The sequence below is a fragment of the Neolamprologus brichardi genome, chromosome 7 (genome assembly GCF_056152115.1).
Source record: "Neolamprologus brichardi isolate AB-2024 chromosome 7, ASM5615211v1, whole genome shotgun sequence".
Taxonomy (NCBI): domain Eukaryota; kingdom Metazoa; phylum Chordata; class Actinopteri; order Cichliformes; family Cichlidae; genus Neolamprologus; species Neolamprologus brichardi.
In genome coordinates, this window is record NC_142110.1 from 9,438,389 (window position 1) to 9,466,084 (window position 27,696).

At 44.7% G+C, this 27,696-nt stretch overlaps 1 protein-coding gene across 4 annotated transcripts in view; it reads left to right on the top strand.

Annotated features, from left to right (window-relative positions):
- Window positions 1-3,009: 3,009 nt before the first annotated feature.
- Window positions 3,010-27,696, top strand: part of LOC102795850 (genetic suppressor element 1-like) — a 39,490-nt gene continuing 14,803 nt past the window's right edge. Inside the window, exons 1-3 of one of the 4 annotated variants that reach the window (XM_087843051.1) lie at window positions 3,010-3,080; window positions 23,743-23,922; window positions 25,299-25,498. In XM_087843051.1, the coding sequence (XP_087699177.1) occupies window positions 3,044-3,080; window positions 23,743-23,922; window positions 25,299-25,498 (417 nt within the window). In that variant the 5' untranslated portion in view covers window positions 3,010-3,043. Of the gene's footprint in view, window positions 3,081-16,084; window positions 16,211-21,922; window positions 22,115-23,742; window positions 23,923-25,298; window positions 25,499-27,696 lie in introns of those variants that run through there. The other 3 variants (XM_087843052.1, XM_087843053.1, XM_087843054.1) reach the window with 3 other exon arrangements.

Genomic DNA, 27,696 nt, shown 5'->3' on the forward strand with positions numbered 1-27,696 from the left:
TTTCATCATTTTCCTCCATTTATTTGTCATCTTCTCTGTGCTCCTTGTCAGCAGTTGGAGTGCTGCATGGACACAGGGGAGCGAAGGGGGAGAAGCAGCAGAGAGAGAAAATGTTTAAGTGCTGATGGCAGCCCCTGGTTGCTGCTGGGACCGGGGTGTCAGCTCTTATTCTGCCACAGCATGCATCTGACAGGCAAATGATAGAGAAAGAAGCAGGGAGGAGAAGGGAAGAGGGTGTGCGTGTGTGTGTGTGTGTTTGTGTGATAGCGTCTGTTTTGAAGGCAGAACAAGAGCTCCAATAAGGGAAAAGGAGGGCTGTGACACCAGCGAGGCTGGTATTGCTTTGACCACATCATCATCTGTCTCCTTCCTCTTCACAGTCTTTTTTTCTCTCTCTCGCACACACACAGATACACCCACCCACTCCAACCCCCCCTCACCTTTTGTTGATAGATTGAGTTATACTACTCCCTCTGTGACAGGCATTCCCTCACGTTTCCGCAGCAATGAGGTCAGAGGTGGATGCTCGTTATTGGCTGTTGTCTGTAATCATCACAAACTGTGCTGGCTGGTTTATCGGCACTCCTCCTTCACCTCCTCCTCCCCTTCTTCTCTTGACCTCGTCGGCCCTGCATCACGCAGCAGAGCATGACCCCCCGGGGGGCAAAAGGTCTTGACTGTCTTGACCCTGAGGTCACTGGTGTTTGCAGAGCGATGATATATGATTTATAAGTGTATGTGTGATATATAAGCTTGGGAAGATACAAAAAAAAGTGCAATAAATTGCAAAAATAAATAAATAAATTCATGCCCATCACACATGCAACATACACCTCCCTCCCTCTTTCCTCCCCCTAGTCCCCACCATCTCTCCATCCTCTTCGCTGTTTCTTAAGTCTTCTTTATCTCTTCTCTCCAGTCTGCCCCCTCTGTCAGTTTGTGGTTAGCTGATGTTTCACAACTGCTCTCACAGCTGTTGATCACTGTGTGTGTGTGTGTGTAGTGTATACACTGTGTCCTACAGTCGTCTCTCTCCATTGATTCAGTGGTGGCAAACAGGGTTATAGATAGCTCTGTGAGACCCTCACAATCAATCTTATCACCAGCGTACTTCCTCCTCACAACTCCCAGAGAGGAAGGAGATAGGTGAAGGAAAAAAAAAAGAAGAAGAAATAAAGAGAAGAAAGATTAAGAAAAATGAAGAATGGGAAAAATAGATGTAGGGTAGAAAGGAGAAGATAGAGGTTAAATAACTGAGGTAGGAGGCTCAGGGGTCTGTGTGTCTGTGTCACAAATGTGTGTGTGAAATGAAGCAGAGCATGTGTGGCTGCATAGCTGTCTGCACCATATGTGTGAGAGAGGAAGTGACAGAGAGAAATGAAGGCTACTGTGCATAGATGGAGACGATGATAGAGCAACCGGGTTCCTCTGGGCCGCCGTGGACGCTGACATTACGGAGAAAACGCCAAAGAGCCATCTCAGATAATTGTTCCTAATCGTCACCCCTGGATGAGGTTCGGTTTGATGCCGTGTCTGCGTGTGTGTAGGCAGCGATTTCTGGCATCGTCACTAACGTGATAGAATTGGGTCTCGGTGACAGTAGAGGGGACGTTTGCTCACCGGGAGTGGACAGTAATTGATGGAAAGCTAGGCTAACGTGATGTGTCAGACACATGAGGCCTGTCTAATCAGTGGGAGCATGTGAGTGGTTTAGGGGGCTGTGTGTATGTGTTTGTGGTACAGCTATGCCGGTCACATCATGGTACGCACCAGCGTGCCTGCGGTCCAAAGAAGCAGACTGTTGATTTTCAAGTGTAGAAGAAGAGGAGAGGAAAAAAAACTAGAAGAGAAGAAGAGGAGAGCTGAATGAAGCAGATGCTTAAGGGCAGGTTTTAACCCCCTCCTCTCCCTCCCTCCCTCCTCTACACACTCACATGTGCACGCTCACACAAAAACACACTTTTCCTCCCCTTCACTCTCCCTTCCTCTCTCTCTCCCATGATGAATCAGCTGTCACTCAGGCACCAGTCCAATCTACTGATAATGAGAACTGCATCAACACCCTCTCGCCTCTCTTCCTCCCTCTTTCTCTCTCTCCTTTTACTCGCACCAGCTAAATCATCCTTCCTCCTCTCTTCACATTTCTCACACACGCACGCACACGCACACAAACACGTGTGCGCACACTGCACTAACATAAACTCATTCATCTCTCCCTCACTCATCTGTCTTATGATTCTCCTCCTCCCCTCTTTTTTCTCTTCCTCCCTCCCCTTCACCCTCTTTTCTCTCTCTCTCTCTCTCTCTCTCTCTCTCTCTCTCCCTTCTCCTCCTCCTCCTCTGTGCTCGCTGAGCTGAGCAGTCAGTGGTGGGACTGAGGCAAAGGAGGGAGGATAAAGCAAGAATAGAGACAGAAAGGAGAACAGAGGCACAGAAAAACAGATCATTATACAGCAAACGAGCAAGAGGCCGCTGAATGAATAACAAGGAAGGGATTACAAAGCGCAGGACTGAAAAAATAAGGGAGAGGACACCGACTGAAGACTCTCTCTCTCTTTCCTTCACTCCCTCCTCCCTCTCTATCCTTCCTGTCACCCTCCCAACTCTCTCAGAGGCTCTCCCTCCCAGACGATCTCCTCAGTAAAAGATGGCATGAGCACACTGTCTCCCATCCTCAGCTTTTGGAGTATTTTTTTTTTTTTTGCTTCACCCTCCTCTCTGTCACTCTTTCTGCATCTTTCTCTACTTCCTCTTCTCTCTACACGGGTTCAGTTCAGAGGCTGAAGAGGAGGTGAGCGAGGTAGACAGAGGCTGACCCCTCTCCCTGCCTCCTTTCTCACACCCGCAGGGCCCAGAAAAGAGAAAGAGAGCGTGCGCGAGAGAGAGAGCTGGAGCAGGGAGTCGTCTGATGACTTACACTAACAACAAACTCCTTAACCCAGCCGACCGCAGCCCATTCCCTCTGCCCGACCGCCCCCCCCCTCCCTGCCTCCTTTAACCCGGAGTCTTACTCTCTGAGTCAGTGGAGGAGGGATCCAGGATCATGTTCGGATTAAAGACCCCACACTTCTACCTCCCAGGTAAGACCAATTATACTCAGTCTTTGATGTTCCCGCGGATGGCTCTGTGGTGGTATTTCTTGTTCTGTCACATTGTATCAGCACGGAGGCTGGCCACACGCCGCAGAGAGTGAATCTCCCTTTTCATGCAGTCATTCTTTCAAGACGTAATTAATGGCTCGGGTGATGTCACATTGATTTACCGTTTTCTGCCAGGTAAGGAGGGCTACGCTGTGCTTCGGCAGGAGCCACTTCTCATGATGTTTTCGGTGTCACAACATCATTTTAGATTTTTCAGAAACAGAAAGACAGAGAGACAAAATTTCATTTTCTTTCATGAAGAAGTCAATTTTCTGAGTCTTCTTGCTCAGTGCGTTGACCTACTGAAGCACTCCCCTGATACTTTAGTTGTGCTTTCTCTCTCTCTTGTTACTACTGTGTACAACTGGGAATGGGTCTTTTGTTATTTTTAGGCTTGATCGACAGAGTGTACCTCAGAGCTAAATGACCTTAAATTATGGGTGACAATTAATTGTCACCTAGGTAACTGAATCACTGGTTACCCATTTAAGCATTTACTAAAGTATAAAAGGAAAAATTTAAAATCTAAAAATTCCCCCCTCCAAAAAACCTGAACATTTGCAGCTTTTAATTTAATTTAAGGATCAACTGATCATTAGAATCCATTATAAACAGTTACTAATAGTAGAAATGCCGTCTAAACATAATCCTTTAATGTAATTCAAGGGATATTTTGTGCTTGGCATCTACAGTAGCTCTGTGGTTTATCACACAGTTTCAGTTGGGGCTTTTGCTGCCAGTCAAACAGTTTTCATCTGCAGTCTTTCGAGCAGCTGTGTGAAATGCAGGAGAGTGCGGCCGGTGTCAGTGTGGAGACAGGTGTGAGGTTACCTCAGAAAGGTGCTTAAACATGCCTGAGAGCAGAGTGACGGGAACGGCACCAGGGAGGTCAGTGAAGAGGCGGCGGGAGGAGGAAGAGAATTACGACTGACACACTGAGGTAGGAAAGGAAAGCCGAGTGTAAAGTAGGATTTTGTTCATTTAAACGGTAAGAGAAAGGATGCGAATGATAATGCTTGACACTGAGCGCTGTCTGTGTTTTCCCTCTGAAGTCGAACTCTGACCTTTTAGTTGTCTGGGCCAGGCAGCGGTCAGTGATTAAAAACCTGCTGCGGTAAAAGGTGAAATGTGGGAGAGACAGAGGGGTGTGATAGAAGTGAGACGGAGGGAGAGGGGGAGGGAATGATGGGGGAATTAGAGGGTGGAGGGCAGATTAAACAATGTTCTTTGCCTTGTGAATCTTTCATGCTGCTTTTTGAATTATACATCTGCTTTCATAAATGATTGAGTGATTATGTGGTGCTTTGTCATTGTTTGTATATTTCTGTGTGTGCGTGCGTAGGTGTGAGTCTGTGTGTGTTTGTATCTGCATGTGCATGTGACAAGAGAGAGGAAGAAGAAGAAAATCTCTCCAGGAAGCAACAGCCCCCCCTCCATCCTCCCTCCCACCCTCCTTCCACACTTGCTTTCATCCTCCTTTTTTTCAGTTTCCTAGGTCTCGCTTAATGTCTGTGTAGTGTGTGCGCACTTGTGTGTGTGTGTGTGTGTTATTTGATTGTGGTTTTGTGCATGTGTGTGAATGGGTTTTTGTCATAGCTGCCACCTTTGTTTGTGTATGTGTGTGGTTGTGTGCACCTGTCTGTGCTGTATGTAGGTGTGTGTGTTCATTGTGTTTGTGTGTATACGTGTGTGTGTGTGTGTGTGTGTGTGTGTGTGTGTGTGTGTGTGTGTGTGTGTGTCCTCTCACCACTCACACATTGGAAGATGCCCCAGCCCCCCTCCTGGTCCTAACTGCCGTTGCTGTGGAGACTGTGTCAGCCACACACTCGCTCCTCAATGATCATTTGACAATGTAGGGGGTGAGGGGTAAAGGATGTGTGTGTGTGTGTGTGTGTGTGTGTGTGTGTGTGTAGCGACTGCCATGTGATTAGCCAAGGTAGAAGAAGTGGAGCAGGGAAAGGATGACAGAGGAATCTAGATTAGAGGTAACTATTGAAAATCAAGATGATGATACATGCAAAATACATGAAAATCTTTCCCGGGGAAAAAACATGTGACATAGGAGACATGAAGATGTGTGTGTGCATGAGAGCAAATCTACACCTTCTCACCCAGAGCACACCCTGACCTTACCATGGTATCATAAGGAAAAGAAAGTGACATCTTTTTCTAGCTTCCCACTCTCTGGACCCCCCCCTGGTGAAATGTGTCACACACATTAAGGCAATTTACTGTTTTCCCTCCGTGACTTGTCAGCTGATCACAGTCCAGGTGTCTTTTCAAAAGTCGGATTTTTCTAAAATCAGAATGTGTTCCCAAGAGAAGGTGCATCTAAGCTGTTGGGAGGCGTGAAAAGAAAAAGAGGGGAAAAAACAAAAGGAAAAAAAGCCAGCTTTTATGTTTAAATTATAAAGAGGTTGAGTTTCTATGTTTTTCTTGCTGTCAAACAAATCCCCATGAAAAGACCTAAACCGAGTGTTAGCCTGTCTCTCAACAATTTTCAACTTTCTTAGCCTGATGCTGGCTCTCAGGACAAAGTAAATTATACTTTAAAAAAAGGCTAAATTCTTTTTAATTGTAGTTTTTAGAAGGTAGTAAATTTGCATTTACTGGGGGTTAATTTCAGAGACATTTGTTTGGCTTGAACTTTCTGCGCAGCAGGATCCGACTAAACTAGTGTGTCCATGTTTGTTATAATGAAAGAAAATTTCAACACTGGGGCTCACTCATGTGTTATCTGGATGGCACTGGAGCTCCGTTGGATATCAACAACGTCAGGAATCAGAAACAAAAAGCTGCTTTAAAAAGAAAACAACAATTATTTATTTATTGAAAAAGGTCCATCAGTTTAAACCTGATGCAAGTGTCTACATGATGAATGGACACATACTCTGTGACATTTGTGTTTCTGCCCATACATGCACTCGCTTACGTGTGCGCACACATTATCCGTGGTAAGTCGATAGGGTGAGAAAGCCAAGGTGTTGACGTGTGTATTAGCTTGCCACATTTATTGGCTGCTGTGGTATTTTCTGGGGTTGGGTAACTCTGTTCAGCTTGACCTCAGCATTGATTTCCATGATATGTGTTAGAACTGCAAGGACACTGTGGCTTGATTTATGGCAGATGTCACATGAACACACAAACACACGCTCACATAGACAGTGCAGGGCACACACTTCTCACTCAGCCTCCGGCGCTCACGCTGTGAGAACGGCATTTGGTAACTTCACTCTAAATATTTTCCCTTAATTGTGCAGCAGAAGCACACAAACAAATACTAATTTCTTAGGCTGCAGAAAAGTAATGACTTCAACGGCCTTGCAAAATGTTTGCAACAGCTGCAAAAAGAAGATTGTAGTTCATGCAAAAAGCTGCTGTGGCGTTGATGAGAAAGACACCCAAGACCGAGTTTGTTTCTCAGTTCAGTTATGCCCATTAGTAGCCTTATAACACTGTATAGGCTATAATACATACTCATCAGTGTAGTTCATTTTGACAGGGTGGTGTTGACTTAAAAGCAAACACGGTATATATTGTGCACCTTCACAACTTGTTGAGCTTACTGTAGCAGGCTAGCTAAAGTGGAGATACATTTCAGTGCTACTTGAATACTAAGTTACACATAAACACACTTAATTCTAAGTTATTTTACAGTGACGACAGGCAGCCATGAACAAAAAACAAGAATAAAGCACGTAACATCACCACCTGAAAAAACTGCAGCTGTTTGCAGACTAGAGCTGATGTAGCATTCATGTTGATGATGTATCTTCCTCCTTTCTGGCTTGAAACTTGCTGGTGATCACTCACCTTTTTCTCTGTTGCCAAGAATCCGACGACTGAGGGTGAGACTTTTCGACCATCCAGGGACTCGCAGTGCACTGGACTTCACCTTGTTGGTATTAACACGCTTATGCGCTCAAAATAACAAGTGAAGTGCATAAACAAGAAATCTGAGAACGGTGAAAAGCATCGCTCCAATTTACTGTGAATGTTTACAAAATCCAGCGTGGCTACTAGTTCAGCAGTAAAGGCGCATTAAACTCAGTAATGATAGACTGTGGATGTCTTTGTAGTGAAGAAAAAGCTTCTGTGTCCTTACTTTTGAGTTATTTTTCTCTTTTTCTCCAAGGAAATATAAAAACCCTCACTGTTTTCCATATAAACACACAGGGTGCTACCCTCTGTTTGTTTTGAGATCAGCTACTGCACATAATATATATAATTTTTAAGGATTTGAGTGTCATGAAAAAGCGGGAGGAGTTAGGAACAGACATATAATACATGCATCATAACGGTACTAGGCTAGCATTTGTATAGCATTTTTCTAATCTTACTGACCACTCTTTATCTATGTAACATCTGCCCCACTAATCCACTAAGGCTACGTTGCATTTTAGTCATGTGATGTAGTCATGTGACCAATTAAACAAAGATAGCAGAGTGCTTACACAGCTGTTGTTTTGATTGCTCTCAATTTTGACAGCCCTAAAAAAAGATTAACATCACTTTGTACATGCTCCAGATAGCTTTTCTTCAAATTCTTTGATTCGCACTCGCTTTTGCGCATGCGCAGGACTGGAACGTAAGCGTTTTGGGCCGTTTCAACGTGGACGCACAACTAACGACTGAAAACGTAAGACGTAAGAGTACAACACAAGTACACAGGGAAACCTGTCAAAATGTGTTTAATGTTTTTAAAACCAGTAAATCTATAAACTTCAAATCTATAACTGAAATAAATATTTGTATTTGCATTGGCCAGAACGTCTTCTCATAACAAACCTGAATAAGTCTGAAGATTTGCAACTTTTAGTGCTTGGGAACATACAGTATATGTAAAGTGCATGTATGTCCAAAAATTAGCCATAAGGAGTATATTCATATATAATTAAGGTTCACTGTATATCTTTTTATGAGAGTATAAACTTGGCCTATATGTCTAGTCAACCACTGCTCTTGAGTCCTTACTTTAAATAGCACAGAAATAAGTGTTTACGAGAATGCACACACACATATATATATGTGTGTGTGTGTGTGTGTGTGTGTGTGTGTGTACACACATGCACACATGCTGTTTGTTTGGCTATAATTCCTCTCAGTATGTGTGGAGAGTCTTTGTGTACTCACACGGGAGGCTGAGATGGGTGCTGCCTCAAAGGAAGCTGCTGTCAGGGCCTCTTGCGCTTTTAATTGTGTGTGTGTGTGTGTGTGTGTGTGTGTGCAGGCTTGTGCTTACTAGTGTGTGCTGATGAAAACAGGGTCGCGGTGCTCCACCTCAAGGGCACTGTTATTAATGAGATGAATAAAAGACCATGACAACAGCTTGATAACACAGAGGAGATAAAAACCACACGCATGCACACACACGCACAGGGAAACATCATGTGGGAGCTGGATAAGTTTCTCTTGCCAAAAAAAAAAAAAATACAAAGAATAAAACCAAAAAAAAAGAAAGAAAAAAAGAAAAACAACATTAATCTATTTTTTATGATTTCTATCCTCCAGAGACAGTTGATATAAACTCAAGGAAGGAAGGGAAGTAAAAGAAAAGGAATGAATAAAACAGCGTCTCCACCAGAAAACAAACAAGTGAGCAAGTAAGCAATCCACCCTAATTGGTCAAAGAGCTGTTGTCACTAATGAGGTCTTAATTAACACAGGATTCACTTAAAACATGTGCGGACCCAGGAACGCACACACACGCACACACACACACACACACGCACACAAACATGCTCACACGAGCAAACATGTCTGCTCTGTGATGTTTACATTCATTTAGAACAAGCAGAACACTTTGATGTGAGATCTCACGCATTCACACAATGAAAACACACGCATGCACGCACGCACACACACACACACACACGGACACACACGCATGCAGCCTGTCTGCTCACTGAGCTGGGGAGATTGGGATAAATGCCAGCAGATTTTAACCTGAGGTGATAACAACAACTCCTAGTAGCGCTCTCTCATTTTCACACACACAAACACACACACGCGCAAAAAGGAAATGCACAGACTCAGAGTACATGCAACACACACACACAGAGCGAGAGAGAGAGTAAAACTGTAATAAGCAGCTCGGTGTACGATAACGAGCAGATGGAGGGAGGATTAGCCAAATAAAAATACAGCAACTAAAATTTGCCAGCATTCATATCTTTTACAGGACGGTGAACTTCTTAACACAAACACACACACACAGGCACGCACACACACACACACCTACACAACTGAGGCTCAGAGAGAGAGAGAGAGAGAGAGAGACATCCCCAGTCCTCTGCTCCTGCTGGTCCTGCACCATCTGCATGTTCATGAACCATGTCAAAACATAATTGATTGAATGTGTCAGTGTGTGTATGTTGGTATATGTGTGTGTGCGCACGTGTGTGTGTGGAGTCTTTACAAAGAGCTGGTTAACTGCGGTTAGACTGGGCATGTATGCTCTATAATGCAGATATAGGTTTGGACATGTCTCCCTTTGTGCTCAAATCACACACACACACACACACACACACACACACACACACACACACACACACACACACACACACACACACACACCCCCACACACACACACACACACACACACACACACACAATCTATGATGTCACTTTACTGAAGAGCCTGTTGATTACCCATGGGCATTGCTCTGTCTGCCACCTGGCCGCGCCATGTTAGCAGGTTCCAGTGAACTTGCACATGTGACTGCACACACACACACGTGCGCACACACACACACACTCATGCATGCATGCACACATACACAGGGTCACTTATAGCCCTCTCCTCTCCATCTCATTAGCCCTTCTCTGTCTCTGCACTTAATTGTGTTTCAGCTGGAGTTAACAAGCAGGTACCACAAATAAAATCGGATCTAAAGGGCAATTGAGCCAAATCGGACAGAGACACAGAGATAACGCTCGGCTCTTGAGAACCAACACCGCACTTATCCCAGACAGTCGTCACTTTGAAACACAAGTGGAGTGCAAACCAAACTTTTATTTTAATCCCAGCTAGATTACACGAGCACCAGATTCGTGAACATGAAAACTGATTCCTTTTATGAATTTATTAAAATGGTTAATTTAACATCGCGTGTAGAGGGAAGCCATATGTCATGATTTCAGTGCATCATTAACAGGCTGCGTTTAATTAGCTCCAAATGTCGAGGCAAACGCTTAAGCATTTCTCTTCTCTGTTCATCACTTCACTGCTTGAGTCTTGAAACAGAGAGATTTTAATGTTAACGAAAAGAAGCAGAGAAATATTGAGCGCCTCCCGAGAAGCTAGTGTCCAAAACTTGATCTAGTGTGGAGAACAATTTATTTCCGGGGTACTAAGCATAACTGATGTAAGCATCGATAGACAAAGCAGATTTTGTGTTGGCTGCTTCAGCTATGATATACAAAACCCATTTGAATAAATAATGACTTCTTAGGGGCGGCACGATTCTCCCTCTACCTGTGTGGGTTTTCTCCAGGTGCTCTGGTTTCCTACCACAGTCCAAAACATGCATGTTAGGTTAACTGGAGACCGTGCTGAGCATGAATGGACGTGCGTCTCTCTGTTTACGCCCATCCATGGTGTAACCCATCTCTCGCCCTGACAGCTGGAACAGCCCGGCTGGTTGTGCCACTAAGGTCGAACAACATTTGAGTCTTAAAACTTCATTTTCTTTGTACTTTGACCTCTGTAAACCAAAAAAAACCAAAACCCCTTCTTCTTCATTGTTTTAAGGCTGGTCACATAAAAATCTCAGCTCATAAAAGCAAAGCTGCATCAAGAACGAAAACTGAGCGCCACCTGTGAACATTTAGACAGTTTGTGGTCAACAAGTGGCGCGAGAAAAAAAAATACAATTAACAAATCAGAAAACTGACAAGTGTGTTCCCACGTCCTGCTGCACACAGCTGACACACACCAACAGAGCACGCTCACGGTTACAGGGCACGTGTTTGCTCACATGAGCTATCGCCACCTTGTTCTGCTTATGACTGCATTTGCATAATCTGCATAATGACGGCGGCTTTAATTGCCCACGCCCAGGTAAGGGATCATGTGGTTAAGTGGGAGATCATAATTATGTAAATAATTGGCCTGACCACGGCAAGCTGCTGCTCTCTGCCATGCCAATCTGGAGAGAGAGAGTGAGGTAGAAAGAAAGAGAGAGGGTCAAGGGGGAAAGAGATGGACAAGAGAGAGAGAGAGAGAGGGAGAGAGAGAGAATGTGGGTGGTTTAAGATGAAGGTGGAGGAAAGTACAAGGGTGGAAGTGATGCCTGAAAGAGTGAAATAGAGGAAAATGTGATTACTTTGCTATGATGGTGCACCTACGTGAAAAGAGCTCGGCTCACTCTGAAACCTTCGAGAATAACCATAAAAAGTCAAAAAATAACAACAACCAAACAATCATCTATGCTCTTTTCCAGCTCAGGGTCATAGAGGCCCTGGAGCCTATCCCAGCTGCCACAGGGGGAGAGGTGGGCTACATCCAGGACCAGTCGCCAAGCTGTCACAGGGCTAACACACACAGACAGAAACCCATTCACAGCTATAGACAATTTAGAATCACCAGTTAGCCTAACCTCACTAACTGCATGTCTCTGGGCTGTGAGAGGAAGCCGGATTATCCAGAGCAAACCCACACAGACACGGGGAGAACATGCAGAAAGGCCTCCATCCAGATGATTCAAACCCAGGACCTTCTTGCTGTGAAGCACCAGTGCAAGCCACTGCTCCACCGTGCTGCCCAGAAAAAACAATATCAGTTTTTAAAAAATGTGCAAACATTTCAAGCAAGTGGAAGAGAAAGAAAGGTTTTTACATAAATTAGTTAGCAAGATCAAGCTGTGGCGCGCATTCCAATCACACTTAAATAATCTATGAAAAAAAAAGCAAAATAAATAATGATTTGTACCTAGAAACACTAAACAGGATGTTTATTCAAGGAATAAAACTACTAAGAAAACTGAGAGAACTAAACTGAGGAAGTGACCATGCAAAAAGAATCAACCGAGCAACTCGGGCATCTAGTGATTTGATCAAAAGTTTGAGGTCAGCCACCAGAAGGATGCTGACTGTTTTTTTTTTTTTCAGTTTCTGTCTCCAAGGTCAAAAAAATAACATGAAAACGCTCTGAAAGCTCCCAAACAGCACTAATTTTTTCAGAATTAATATCATCCACATCAGATGAATGTGATGGCACTCATTCTCTTACCCTTAAACACAATCCTTATCACAAAGCCTTAACTCCAAACACGCCCCTCCCTCTCTTTTAATACATCAGATTCTGCAAAAATGTCTTTATATTAAAGGATTACTCAACAGTCTTACAGAAACATGCACACACGCATGGAAACACATGCACATGCAAGGAGGCACACACACACATGCGCACGCAGACACACACGCCTGCCACTGTATCCGCTGCACAGATGGTAAAGGCAGCAGCCCCTTCACACAGACAAAGGGAAGGTAATTCTCTCTGCAGGACATGAACAGAGCTGGAGCTGGAAAAGAGCAGCACACATCAACACTCCCCTCCCTGTTTCCTCGTCTCAGCCCCAGGCCAACAAACATCACAGGAGTAAACTGACAACGTGTGTGTGTGAGTCTGTGTGTGCGCGCGACCGCTACTAAAATAGGCTTGAGGAGGAGAGACAGGAAAAATAAGAGAAGAGGGGAGCCAGGGAGAAAATGAGAGAGAGATAAAATGAAAAAGAGAGGGAGAGTGCAGAGAGGAGGGAGGTAATAAACAGGATTAGTGCTTATCTTTACAGCACTGTGCGTGTGTGTGTGTGTGCATGTGGCGTGCATGTGTGTGTGGGTTTGGTTTTTCCTTTGCCCGAGGACAGAGTGACTGACTCCAGCATTACCTTTGCCAATGTGTCTCCATCCCCAGGTATCTTTTCTCTCTGGACTCCCTTTGAATTGGGTGTGATAGTACATACAGTACATTGCATGACTCTATGTATGTGTGTGTGTGTGTCGATATGCATGTGCCCATATTTTTAAAAAAAGGAACTTTTGCTTTGCCTATAGTCTGCATACTTTGAGGGTGTGAGTTTTGTGCGTGTGTGTGTGCGCTTGTGTATTCGTGGACGCTGTTTTGCATGGCAGTTATGAACATACCATTGTAAAGGATGTGTGTGTGTCTGTGCAGCTGCCTGAGGATAAAGACTGTACTCATCTTATTGTTGTCTCTACAGTTTGTATCCACTGTTTGAATTGCCAGCAAATCTCCCCGCAGAGAGTGTGTATGCACACATACATCTATGTGTAAGAGAGAGAAGGCTCAGAAGGTGGATTTAGTTGCTATTATAATGCTTGTCCAGCCGCGTAGCGCCATTGTATGTGACAGTGTTTCTGTTTGTAATCTCCTACCTGACCGCGGCTAACAGGCTGCTACAGCATCTCACTTTCACTGGATGGGGAAGGAGGAATACATTTAAATAATCAGGGGTTTGGGTTCATGGCTGATATTATGCCTCGCTGCTTTTGTAAATGAGCATCTGTGTGTGTGCGTGCGTGCCACTGGTTTGTGTGCGTGTGTTTATGTGCGAGCGGGTGCATCTGTTTTCAAAGACATCTGTGGATGTCTTGGTGGATTGCTCTTGTAGCAGTATCCCCAGCACTATTCCCTCCTTCACCAGAGATGAATAGACAGAGAAAGGGAGCAGGAGACGGAGACAAACGGTGCATGTGCTCGCGTGTTTGTGTGTGGCTGCGTCTGCATACAAATGTGTGTATGCTTGCGTGTGTGATGGATAGAGGGCTTTATGAGAGAGGAATAGGCTAATGACCGGGTCTCCAGAGGCAGTAAGATTCCTGGAGCTATTACCGCTGGAGTTCATAATGGCCTCTGTGCTTGGCCTCTTTTACACGCTGCTTAATGGGGGATCCAACAGTCCAACCGGCAAGTGTAACCCACCCGGAGAATACACGCCGCTGTGTGCAGTGACCCCGACAAACACACACACGCACACACACAAACAAGCAGAACGGGCAGCCCATTTTCAATCAGGTTTGGATTCCCTTTCATGCACCTGCACGTGTATATTTTACAGTGTGTCGTCCTCCCGCCGTCCTCTTTTTCTTTTTCTCTGTCTTTTTCCTGCACACACACAGACACAGCTATACAACCTGTATAGGTCACAAAGGATGGAGGTGAGACACCCACCTCAGAGAAAACTGAGAGTGTCTGCTTGCAGTGCACAGCCAAACCATAAATCATGTCAGGCTACACTAGTCTCTGCACACGCGCACACATACAGACACACTCACTCCCCCTCTTTTCTCTTGTGTAGGTTTGAGTACAAGAGAGGGGGATTTGAGGATTATAGGGGAGCCTCACTTTTTCTTTTCTTTTCCATTGCTTCCTTTAGTACTTGTTGTTTCCATAGAGAGAAAAGTAGGGAAGTAGGGGGTGGCTAATCTGTGTGCATATGCATATGTGTTTATGTGTGCGGGTGTGTGTGTGTACAAATGAGTGTCTTTTCTGCACTTATGCAGGCTAGTGTGTGTGAGAGTCTTTCATCAGTGAATGGAAAGGGAAAGACTTGAAGGAGAAAGTCTATTCATTGAGGAAAACATCAAGGCTGTTTGGTGCTACTGTGTGTCTGGCATCTTAGAGATGCAAGAGGAAGACGAGAAGGAAGGAGTGAGAGAGAGAGAAAGAGAAAAGTGAGAGGGAGGAGAGGGATGGACAAGGTAGAAATCTGCACTCTGAAGCGCAAATTGATGCAAAACAGCTGTTAAATAGCTGCAAAGTGGAGCAGCTGCTTGGGAGACGAGGAGAGAGGGATGAGGAAATGAAGGGATGAATGATCAAGAAAGACGGAGACAGAGAGGCCCAGGGGAGATGTTGAAATATTAGACTAAATGAAGCTGGCTGAGCAAGCTTATAGCACATCATGATAGATGAATGGTATTAAACATGTTTAGGACTTGATACTTAACATAGCATATTTATAACTTCAGCAAACATTGTAGAAAATCAAAATGAAGTGTATTAATGGTATTTTCGCTTCACATAACCCATCTATCTATCTATCTATCTATCTATCTATCTATCTATCTATCTATCTATCTATCTATCTATCTATCTATCTATCTATCTATCTATCTATCTATCTATCTAGTAAATAAGTAACTGATTTGCTACATTACCTGTTTAATGTAACCACAAAGTTGACACAAAGCTGGTGAAAAATTAACCCACAGAGCACTTCACAGAAAAATGTTGTGGTGACAGCGATTCTACTAGAAACAAGCAGCACTTCCTCTGTTTTTTTTTTACACAAGCTGCTACAAGCCTCTTTGTCTCTGCTTTGTCACCTTTTGAAAAACAATCCTTGGCTGCATGGTTGAGGTCAGCGTACAGTCAGGTTGGAGCATCACTCAGAGTCCAGGGTGTCTTCCCAGACTTCCTTTGCAGATACTTGGAAACATTTTGAATTTATGACACTTTGCATGTCTTTTGCTTAGCATTCATACAAAACAAATCACAAAGTAGCCTTTAATATCCACAGCAATAAGACTTGTTGCAATTTAACTGCCTCCCTAAGCAGTGTTTTTTACATTATATCGGAATGGCTACTTTAAAGAAATAGTATACAAACGTAAATCAGTTAAAATGAGCCTGATAGTGATTCTCTGTATGGTGTGAGTGTGCAGTAACAGCAGGAGGAGCTGACTTGAACAGATCTGATTGTCTCCAGTGGACAGTAAACATGTCCGGGCTGTGAGGTATCAGCAGTCTGGGGCCACATCTTCCTTCCCTCCATCCCTCCATCTCTCCAGGGAGCATCAGAGGAGCAGGTGCTTGCCCTCCTCCTTACTTCCCCCTCCCATCTCATTCCCCGCCTCCCTCCCTCCCTCCCTCCTCCCCCCTCTCTCTCTGTGAGGACAGTTAATGAGTTGTCCTTCTCCTTCCTACATCTCCACATCGCTGAGTGTCGTACTGCTCTCTGTGAGATCAAGCCGTGCGGCAGAGCCGTCATTTATCCACACAAGGATGCGCGATAACCAGGGATTGTGTTTTCTTTAGAGAGGCGGTGAGTTGTGTGTTTTCTGCAGTTTCAGTACAAAAGTCTTTGTTTGCTCTGTTCTTACCTGGAGAAAGTGTTGAGGTCTTTCATTTGAGCCTGTCTCTGTTGAGTTAACATTGCTTGGATGTTGTCTGCGGGGCTGAGCAGCTACTGACCCGACTTCTTTTACAGAATTTTATTTCTCTTTGTTGTAGCCATCAGTGCCTACACCGACTTCAAGGTGTTATATTTTCTCTTACGTTAAAGCTTTGGTGTGTGTGTGTGCGTGCGTGCGTGCGTGTGTGTGTGTGTGTAGGTTAGGTTATATCCTGTTTGTTATTTTCCTTCGCCAACATAAGTCGGATAGTTAGAAGTGAAGAGTGAAACTGAAGTTATTTTTAGTCATACCGCACTCAAAGGCTGAATAAGTTGAAAATATGTGATAGGGAAAACTGGTCCATCTTGACAGACAGCAGGTGCGAGCCACTTCTGGTTTCCTCTGTTAAAATACAAGCTTATTAAATCTTAAACTCTAATGCTGGGACCAAATATTGGAACTAAATAATCCCTAGTGTCACAAAGACACGTTAAAGGCTCAAAATTCAAAGACAATTAAAAGCTACTTAATATAGTGTCCTGTTGGGAATGTCTAAATGCTCTTATTTTGAAGCCAGAGCGATCCACTTCCTGCTCCGTGCGGTGAACTTGGGCGCAGCTGCAGGGTGTGTATTTAAAGGTGTTTGTGGTTCCTTGTTATGCGTCTTTCTTGCCAAACTTGTCAGTGATCAAACACTTGTGCTGTTTGCGCTGAGCAAACTTCATAGACAGGAAGACAGAGGGAAGCGCTCACTCAGCAACAGCGGCGGTGTGGGACAGTTTCCCTCTCATAGTTCATCTCACAGCACCCACGGGAGACAGAAGAGTCGCTCTTTAATCCGGGACCTTTAACAGCGACTGTATTGTTTGGCTGAGATAGATGCCGCCGGGCGCATTAGCAGCAGTCAAGCGGATCCCCTTCGCTTTTGTGTGTGTACACAGCTCGCAGGTGGAGTTCAACACACACACACACACACACACACACACGTGCACGCGTGCGCTTCATGCACCATGTGCTGCTCCTGACCTGCCGTAGACCAGCTGCTCAGCAGGGGTGTTACTGAGTAAACCTCCAATCTCTTTAATTACCTCCTTCTCATATAGATGCACTGCTCATGCTGCTCATACTGTGGCTTCCCATTCACATCAGTGTTTCTGTGTAATCAGATTACAAAACTTGCTCTGGTATTTTGTTGACTTGTTATTGTCATCATTATTATTATTATTATTATTATTATTATTATTATTATTATTATTATTTTAGATTTAGACTAAGTGGTGTGTCCTCTGTGGGATGAGATGCTGTCATTTTGCAGGTTCAGCCTGTCGGTGCCAGCTGTGATTGGCTGCTTCTTCTGTGGCGTTCTTCGCCTTCAGTGCTGGATAGTTGTGTTAGAATATTTTCTCATGATTGCACAAGCGTTTGAGTGCATAATCTGACCTGAGGGCTATCTGGTGTTGTTCTGTAGCTGAGCAAACAGTTGACTACATAAGCTGATATGAAGGGCAGGTGCTGATGGTAATAAATCAAGTGCGCCAGCCGTGCAGCTTTGGCCTAATCTGTACAGTGATAATAAGCAAGGAAATAATCCATAAGATCCATTCAGCTTAATTTACTCCTGGGCCAACAAGTGTCGACTTTGCTCTGATTTGCTGAACATCTTCACAGTTTGAATAATGCTCTCTGGGCACCAACATGATTGTTTACTACAGCAACAGTTGTTTGGCAGGTGTGTCTTTGTGCACCTTTGTGCAATGAGACTGCGTGTGTGTGTGTGTGTGTGTTCTCTTCAATCCATCCCCCCTCCATCCTCCTCGTGTTTGCTCAGATGGTCGACGTCTAACCACGACAGTGTCGGCACCTGGTGAAACAGAGCGGGCCTCGGGCCAGAGGAGGAGTAACTGAGGCTGTCAACCGTCTGACACGACCCTCTGTGTCTGCACCTCTGCCACTGACGCTGAGCACACGAACACTTGACACACGGCGAGTTAAAAAAAAAAAAAAGGCTGCAGGCAGGAGTCAGGCGCTCGCCAGGCGCCAAAATAAACTTGAGACGGGAGTAAGATTGGTTTGCCTCAGATTGTTTTATTTTTTATTGGTTTTTTCCCATCATTTCTGTATCAGAGAGGTGAGACTGAGGCACAAGCTGTAGAAGAGATCGATGACACAGATGGGGGGGGAAAGCAGAAACGCAGCAGACGTGATGGGAGAAGCTGTCGAGTGAGTGGTAGGAGGCTGAAAAAGAGATAGCGAGGGGGAAATGACAAGCAAAGAAACGATAGTATGGACAGAGAGAGGAACATGTGAGGCAGGAGAGCAGCCACTAGTTATATCTTCTTTCTGTATGTGAAAGACAGTGACAAGAGGCTCGTAGACGCACTGAGAAAAGGGTTCACCCAAAGAGGAGCAATGCCCTGCAGCCAGAGGAAGGTGGAAGGGAAGGCCTTAGGTTCAAGAGGGAAAAGAAGAGGATATGTAACCATGAGGCTTTTTTTTACCCACTGGCAGCCCACATTTCAACTCTAAGCTGAGGCTCTGATAATTTATAGACCTTTCACTAACATCTTGACTCTGTTATTATTGCACAGTAAACATGGCTCTGCTCTGGCGGCCTCGCTGTAAAGCATAAAGCAGAGTAATGGCTGCTGCACTTCCCATACTTTCTTTGTTATTCATATACCTCTACGTGCTTCTAACAATCTGCCCTGCCATGTTTTTGGATGCACTTCCCCCTTTTTTGTGTGTGTGTGTGTGTGCGTGCGTGCGTTTGTTTTTGTTTGCTGGAGGTGTCGGTTATTACAGTATGTGGTTTTTCTGCTCCACTTATCCCAGGACCATAAATGCGTGCTGGCTGTTTGGTCTCTAGGGGTCACATGCATACGTTTTGTGACGCACAGCTCCCGACTCCTGAGTCAGCTAATTGTGAGTGTGCCTTCCTTTTCATGTACTCGCACAGACGGCCTGCATGTGTTTGACACTGTTTTTAGTTCCTTTTTTTTGTGACATCCACGTTAACTTGTGAGCCTTTTCCTGTGTCGGGTGAGTGTGTGTGAGTTGCTGGAGTCGGGGAGAGTGTTCGTTGTTTATGGATTGTAAGGATGTGTTAAGTGTTTCTGTGAAGCTGCAGAGTGACTGGAGCTAGTAAAGCCATTTAGCAGCCCCTGGAGTAACCCAGGAGACTGCTGTGTTGACGCCACTCTGACTGCTATTACAGACAAGTTTAAGAGGCTGTAAAACATTTGGCTACTTTTCCTCTCTCTCGTTCTCTCATTCTTCGTATGTGTGTGTGTGTGTGTGTTGTGTCAGAGGAATTTGAACAAGTCTGCCAGCTATTGTAACAACGGCAGTAGCCACTGTTGTGATTACTATCAGCCGTAGGGGTCCAGATAATAACATCTTAGAGCTTAAATGTAGCATATTTGCTGTGTGTGTGTATACACTTATTATTGGTCTGCTGTTGGGTAACAGTTTGTAAACAGCCAGTTTAATGTCTTAAATGTTAAAATAGTAGCTTGCACAAGAACACACACACATATGCGGTCATATACCAGTGTGATGGGAGTTAATAACTAGGTAGTATGTTACAACCCAACCTCTTCTTCCTCCTAATGACCAATCCCTGCTTGCACACACACTGCTTTTTTTTTTTTTTTTTTTTTAATGAGCTGACGGGGCAGAGCAGGACCTCCCCCGCTGTCCTCACAGTCCCCCCGAGTCGTGTGTGGTGTGTGTATATGTGTGTGTGTGTGTGTGAGAGAGAGATCGAAAGAGTAAAAGTGGAAGAGAGGGGCAGGGTAAAGGTGTTAAAGACGCAGGCCTCAACATGTCTGATATCTCTTGCATCATGCTGAGCAGGGTGGGATTCTGTATGTAGGTGTGTTTGTGTGCAGATGAATTTCATGCAGTTTCCATTTTGGCAGCTGCGGGGAAAGTCCTGCTAGTTTCTGCTTTTCGACAGGGTTTCTTAGGAGCTGAGGCGTCGCTGGTCACTTAGGTCAACGTTGAAAACTCAATGCACTGCAAAGAAATGTTGTGCAGACTCTGACCTGTCACGGTGTGCCACAGCAGGTCAGAGTGTGCATTTATCTATCTCTAAAGCTCAAGAAAGGATTGAGTAAAAAAGTGCATTTTACAATCTGCGTGGTGCAACATGCTGTTGTAAAATTGTGTAAATTACATGCTATCAGTAGCGTCATGTCTACTGTACTAAGCTCACAGTTGAGCCCAAATACACCGACTCTGAGCAAGTAGCAACTGTAACAACAGGATTTCACCTATTGTGCTTTTTCTTATTATTTGCCTATTATATGTTCCAGTGGTCGATTCTCATTTAAAATATAGCCAAAGCTTCTAGTAATAACTGAAAGTTCAGGCCACCCTAAGTGCTTTGTTCAAGCTTTTTTTCTAGTTTTCCCTCAGTATGATGTCAATGAGAGCGGATATCCCTAATATGGTCATCTGCGAGTACAATAGTCCCACCCACCTGCTGTTCAAACCTTCTGTTTATGAGGGGCAGCCAATGAGAAGAAAGTTGGCTTAATTAAAGAGAGGATGGTTTAAAGACCTGCATATTATCCATATTATTTCACGGCAGGCTTAACAGTGATTATTAGGAGTAGATATGCATAACTGTGGGGGGTGCTGTAGCCAAGCCCATTCATGCATACATGCGGCCGACTCAGAATCACCAGTTAACCCAACGTGCAGGTCTTTGGGCGTTGGAGGAACCTGGAGAAAACATGCAAACTCCACACAGAAAAGCTGACAGCCAGTGGATTTGAGCCTTGCTAATATGTTTATTTTTAATGTGATGTCAACATGTTTGCTCGATATCAGCGCGTGTGTCATAACTGTAATGATAATCTTGTTCGCAAACACACTCTATTCTTTTAAATGAATCTGCGTGGTTATCTGAAATGGACAGCGCGCACAGGGTGAGGCCTATTGTTTGCTGATAATAATATGGTCTTTCGTATAGCACCAACCTCAGGCAAAAATTCCCATTTTCCTGCCTAAGGTTGTCTCTCCATTTCTTCTTCTTCCTCTTCTTACACCCAGCTGTTTTCTGATGCAGTGAGCAATAGAGCCTCACGGCGCCTTTTAGTCATGTTTACTCAATCTGTCCTCTTTTTTAAAAAAAAAAAGATTTCTAGAGGGAGTAAAAAAAAAAAAAAAAGCCTTAATTTGTATTTAGGGCTGTTGTGTGTTTCATATGTCAGCCCTCCCGCTGTCAGGAGCAGCAGTGGTCAGAGGTGAAGGGTTAAAGGTCACTGTAAACCCCACCACATAACCTCCTGCATCCCAGAGCAGACAGGACTGACTAACAGAGAGACAGAGTGATGGATGGAGGGTTAACACTACCCTGTACCTCACACACACACAGAGCTCAAATCACACACCCTCCCCTTAATCACCCTGCACCCTCCCTCCCTCCTCGTACTCATCCCCTTCCAGCCACCACGCCACCCTCCCATGAGTGCTAGCCAAAAGGAGGAAGGCTGAAGAATGAAGAGAGGAAAGAAAACGACAGAAAGCGCTGTCTGAGGAGGAGAGAGGGTCGGGTTGGTTGGTGGGGGGGGGGGGAGTGGAGGGTGCGTCTGAGGAGAGAAAATGGATAAAAAGTGAGAGAAGAGAGGAGTAAAAGGTAGGCTGGAGAGGGAGGGGGGCAGTAGATGGCGAGAAGGAGGAGGAGGAAGAGGTGGAGGAGGTGGGAAGTGGATAGAAAAGAGGTCACGTGACCACGTAGCAGCTGCAAGGCTGAGAGGGGAGAGAGTGAAAGAGACTCGCATAGGAGCAGAAAGACGACAAGCAGGAGGAGAACAGTGAGCGGCAGGGTGAGTGCTTGCATGATTGAATTATGCGCATATGCACACGGCAGCCCGCGTGTCTGTGTGTTTGTGAACGACGTGGATAAATATCAGAGGGAGAGCGTGTAAGAAAAGATTGTAGAAAGAAGGAAGAAAGAAAGCAAGAGACAGAGAGGAGATTATGTGTGTTGGCTTTTGTTAAATAAGCTCCAGTGTGCTGAGATAAACGGGAAAGAGTGGAGAGAAAGAGAGGGAGAGATGGGGAGGAAAGAGTGGAGAGAAAGAGGGGGAGGAAAGAGTGGCCGAGTAGAGGGGAGAGGGAGGGAGAGAAGGAGTCGATAGAAACTGTCTTATCATCTCTCCCTTGACTGCTGGGCTCAGCAGGGACAGAGATGTAGACACACACACAGCCTGTCAGGATCTGAGCTTTTGCTCTCTTCATCTCTCTCGTTCCCTTTCTGTCTTATCTGATTCACAGTTTCAAGTTCAATTTTCTTTAAGACGTGTAAATACACGTGTGACCGCAGACATGAAGAAATTAGGAGGAAGGACTGTAAAGAAACAGGTTCTGTTAGATAAGAGCGTGGCATGTCACAAGCTACATGCATGTCAGTTGTATGCATCACACACTGTCTAGCTTTTTGTCAGCTTGCAGGGTCATAAAACCTGAAACAGCACATTTCTCTCTAATCTAGGCTTCTATGTTTGGGAGCATGTGCAAAGGAAACCTACCTAGAGTTTTAATTATCTCTTTCAATCTTAACCGAGTTTAAATCTGTTTTAATGCTCCTACATACTTTTTTTAATCACTCTGCTGTTTTCCCTGTTTTGGAAACTGTAAGTCTGAGATTTCCAAGCTCTGAAATCCACCCTTTACTTTATTCTTCCACTTTATCAAAGTTGTCAGTGTGACGAGCGGCGCGTTCAATAATGGTGTTCATTGTGTTCATATGAATTTTTCATGAGTGTGTTTACTGCTTTGGCCCTTTTGTTTGCTCTTTTTGTGGTTTTTATGTGTCTGTGTGAGTGTTCTAAAGGTGTTTGTGTGATTGTGCGTTGTGGTGGTAATGAGGTCAGTGCTGTAGCAGCCAGGGTGGGTGGAGGGGTGCTGGCTAATTCCAGCTGTAATTAACATTAGTGGGTCAGTAAGAGGGTAGAGGGTGAAGACAAAGGTTACCCTACTTGTGTTTGTTCTCGGTGTGTTCTCTGTCCAGAAGATCGATGGATGCTCTGTGTGTGTTTCTGCTTTCTGCGTGTATGTGTGTACATGATTGCATGCTCCACAAGGGTGTAAAAGCGCAGTGTGGTTTGTGTGTAGACGCCCCTGCGGTCTTAAGATGTGTTGGGTGGCTCCCTTGAGGAAACGGACATGTGTGCACTCATGTGTGTGATTTGCTATTAGGGTCACCGCTCTCCTGCCTCCACACTCTCTCTAGTGGAGCTGACCCCCACGTATGCACTCACTATCATCCCCAGACACACACAAACACACACTTGTCAGTTGAGTTTTGTTGATTCAGAATGACTCCGGTACCAGCTGTGTTCAGAAATCTTTTTTTAGGCAGGAAGTTAGCCGAGTGCAACGCTGAGCGAGGCCTTCGCTTAATCTAATCAATAATAAAGTTCCTCGCATCTTTTCTTTCCGCTCTCGCCAGGTATGAACCATGAGTCCAATAAGTCACCATCATTAGGAATGATCTCCACGGCGAGTCGCACCACGGCTACAGTCAGTCCCCTCAGTCCACTAACCAATGGGAACGCAGTTGCCCAGTCTGCAAACTCTGGATTCGCTGCTGCCCTTCGTAAACTGGCCAAACAGGCAGAGGACCCCAGAGGTGAGCACTGGTTTAACCCCCCTGCACACACCCAAACACAGCTCCAGCTGCCTCAAGCCCTGGAGAGCTACCGTATTTTTGAGCACACACACACACAAACACACAAACAGACTCCTCTTTGTGTGTCACACCCAGTCCGACCTTTACTGCTGGTGTCAGGTTTGTACAAAATCCTGTTGAATTTCCTTGTTTCTCTCTCCTCTGTGGAATACTTCAGCTTCTGCATGGAGAAATGGGAATCTTTGTTTGCACACGGACTCTTTAGCAGGGCGTAGGAGAGTGGGTGATCTTACGGGTGATGGTAGATTTTAATTTGTTGCCTCTGGACAGAGCTAGGAAAGCTCTGTCCTTATCCTTCCAGTTATTATGTTAAGCTAAGCTAACTGACTGCTATAGCTTCGTATTTAGACTACAGACACGACGGCGGTATCAATCTTTTATCTAATGGGGGAGAAAAAAGCGGTTTCTTGAAGACAGGAACACAATGTTAATGAATGAAAATTGGACAGCGTATTGAAACACAGTGCCAGTAAAAGTGAAAGTAGATCCTTTCAGAGTATGGTTGTATTTTGTGAATTATTGTGAAATGTTTGGCTGCCTGGTAGCTATTTGGTTGTGTGTGTGTGTGCGTGTGTGTGTGTCCTCACTCAGCTCATTGCTGTCCTAATGAAGGTGCTGGATAAGAGCTGACCTATTCTGACCTCTCCCTCTCTGTCTCTTCCTTCCTTCGTTTCCATTCATCTCCTAATAATGAGAATCTAATTACAGCCAATTATAACAAGCTCCCTCTCCCCTTCTCTCTCTCTCTCTTTCTGTGTCCCCGACTCTCCATCACTATCTCATTTTCTCTACCTGCAGCTCTACATGAACTCATTGGTTCCTACGTTCTCTGTCTCATTATTTCCTGCTTGTTTCCGAGTGTGTTTGTTTGTGTGCGTGTGTGCGTATGTGTTTCTCAGAAATATGGAGTAATGCCAGAGTGAATGTTACGGGCAGCACACACACACACACTCCCTTTATCACACCTCCCCTTTGGTGTCACACCCCAGCCTCTTTTTAACACAGTCATTTATGACATGCTTCCTTCGCTCTTTTTACGGCAGATTTTTTTTTGGTGCGTGTTCGTAATTGTCACACACCTACTTTCATCTCGTACCCTTTTCCTTCCGGTATCGTTATTACACTTTCCTTTGTTTCTGTCACATTTTTTTGAAAGCTTTTTTATCAAAAATGACGGAAACGGTGTTTAGTTCGTCACGTTGACAAAAAAACAGAAAAAGTTCTGTGCCACGGGGAGATTATTTGATCGTGAAATCTTTTTAATCTGATCAGATGCTGTTTGCTGTCGTTCATTCCTCTTTCTCTCCCTTCCTCAGGTTCTGCCCTCAGCGGTGAATCGTCTCCCGTCTCTTCCCCGGCCACCAGCCACAGCTCGCCGGTTACCACCCCTAAGCGGGGCTCTTTAGGGCCCCTCCTGGGCCAGAACAGGGGCCGCAGTGTCCCCAGCACACCTCCAGTAGTCACCATTGCCCCCACAAAGACGAGCAACGGCCTGTGGAGGGCCGACGGAAGACAGGTAAGACGTGTCATTCATCACGCTGTCACACCTCTGGGTGTTTCGCGCCAGTCTGAGACAAAATGTCTGCTGTTTTCTCTCTGTGCATCTGTACCTTTTGTTCCCCTGTCACGCCGGTCTCCTCTTTTCTCTCGGCCCTTCCTCGTCTCTCTCTCTCATGTTCTCTCAGTACAGATGAGTGGTCTGTCGCTCTCAGTCTCCTTTATCTGTCCTGCTGCTGCTGCTGCTCCCTCCATTAAAGAAATAGTCCCAGTGCTTATCAACATCCAACTGTCAAAACCAGCCGTCCAAGCGTTGCTTTCTTCATTTACCCCATCCTGCCTTTCTCTGTGTTGTCTTACGCTTTCATTTTCATGCTTCCAGCCACCCTCTTCCTTGCTGTTCTGCGTCTTTTTCAGCAACACATTAAGTGTTTGTCTAAAAAATACACACACACGCACACTGGAGTCTGCAGAGACTGGCACTTTTTGTCTTCAGCTTCCTGCAGAGAGTGTGTGTGTGTGTGTGTGTGTGTACTTGACCCTTCACCACAAAAGGCTTAGGATGTGAAGGGGGACCTGTGTGTGTGTGTGTGTATGTGTGTGTATGTGTGTGTGTGTGTGTGTGTGTGTGTGTGAATTTAAGCTGTGGCAAGTAACCAGGCCCCTCAAACAATGCAGAGGTTAGCCCCCACAGTAGCCACTTCCCCCTGGATCAGAGCTGCCTTTCTCCCCCTTCACAAAGACCACTCTGTGGCCCAGCCTGCCTGGGGCTCTTATTCAGACATTCAGAGAGAATCGAGGAGGGAGGGAGGCAGGAAAAAAAAAATGGAGAATAGGATGTTAAGAAAGGAAGGGAGGGAGTGTAAGAATGAGCGGGAGAGCAGAGCTGTGTGTTAATTCAGTGTTTGTCCGTACTGTGCGGACAGAGCAAAGGACCGTTTAACCAAAAGAAGCAGACTGTGTGTGTTTTATTGCCGGGTCTGTGAAGGCCATCGGCTGTCTGCGAGGTCAGAGGTCAAGGAATGCGATGGCTGCTCTCCAGACCGTCCATGTGTTGCCTCCCTGTCTCGTTTTGACCTAGTGAGGATTTCTGGGAGATATCAAAGGAAAGCTGCTTCATCCCTGGTTTGAATCTGCTTTCCATGAGTGGATTATACAAAACTATTCAAACGTATTCAAAACACGAGTATTATACTGCAAATCAAGTGTTGTGCTAAACTAAGGTAGCAGATTGGGTGTTGCTGAGAGAGGTCATTTGTTTGTGGTTTGTCTGTGGTCAGCCTGACCTGTACTGCTGTCTGTTGCTGTAGCAACAAGATATGACACATTAGTGTAAATGTATGTCTTTTTCTCATTAACATACTTTGCTAAACGGTTCCAGGCAGCTGTTTCTTATTTAGAATCAGTGTCTGGTGGTCTGTTGGCTTCTTGGTTGGTTGGTTAGTCAGTCGGTGGCTCCATCACACCAAAAATATCGCAGCACTTTTTCATTTTCAATTCCTGGTTTTACTTTGTTTTAATATCTGTTAATCACTAACTGCAAGCATGCAAACAAACGGTCAGCTTAATCACTGCTGTAGACTATGAGTCATTTCATTTTCTTTTTTTGCCTTACAGTTTGGAGCATAGACTGTATATAAAAATGGGAACAAACATACAAACAAGTCATGGATTAATTTGCCAATATTAGTTTTGGAGTCTTCATTATAGAAGAGTTTCATGATTTCTGGAGCTAGAAGTGATATTTGGCAGCTAATGTTCACAAGCTAAAGTACAAACTATATAAGTGCAACACATATATTGATGCCTACTAGTAAGTGCTAAGCATAAAACGTAAACATTAAAGTTTAGAACACAGAAGATCAGTTCAGCTGGCTGCAGTAACCACACCTTTTTCTTATAGCAGGCTGCAAACACGTTTGCCTGCTGCATTTTAGTATGGAAATATATAAAGACTGTAAAAACTGACTTCCTTTTGGAGCACAAACAGTATAAACCATGGATGCCACCAGGTGGCTATAGCTGTGGTTGCAAAGAGACATCAGTCCTACAGAAATCAAAGGAAAAACCAGTCCCTGTCTTGACTTCTGTAAACACTTTGCTGCTAAGATTATGAGCTTAACCACAATTTTTGGGTCATGCTGAACAAAACATTAAGTCTGTTTTAAATTTATTTTAAAATTCAGGATTATCTGTTCCATATTACCTCAATGGAGC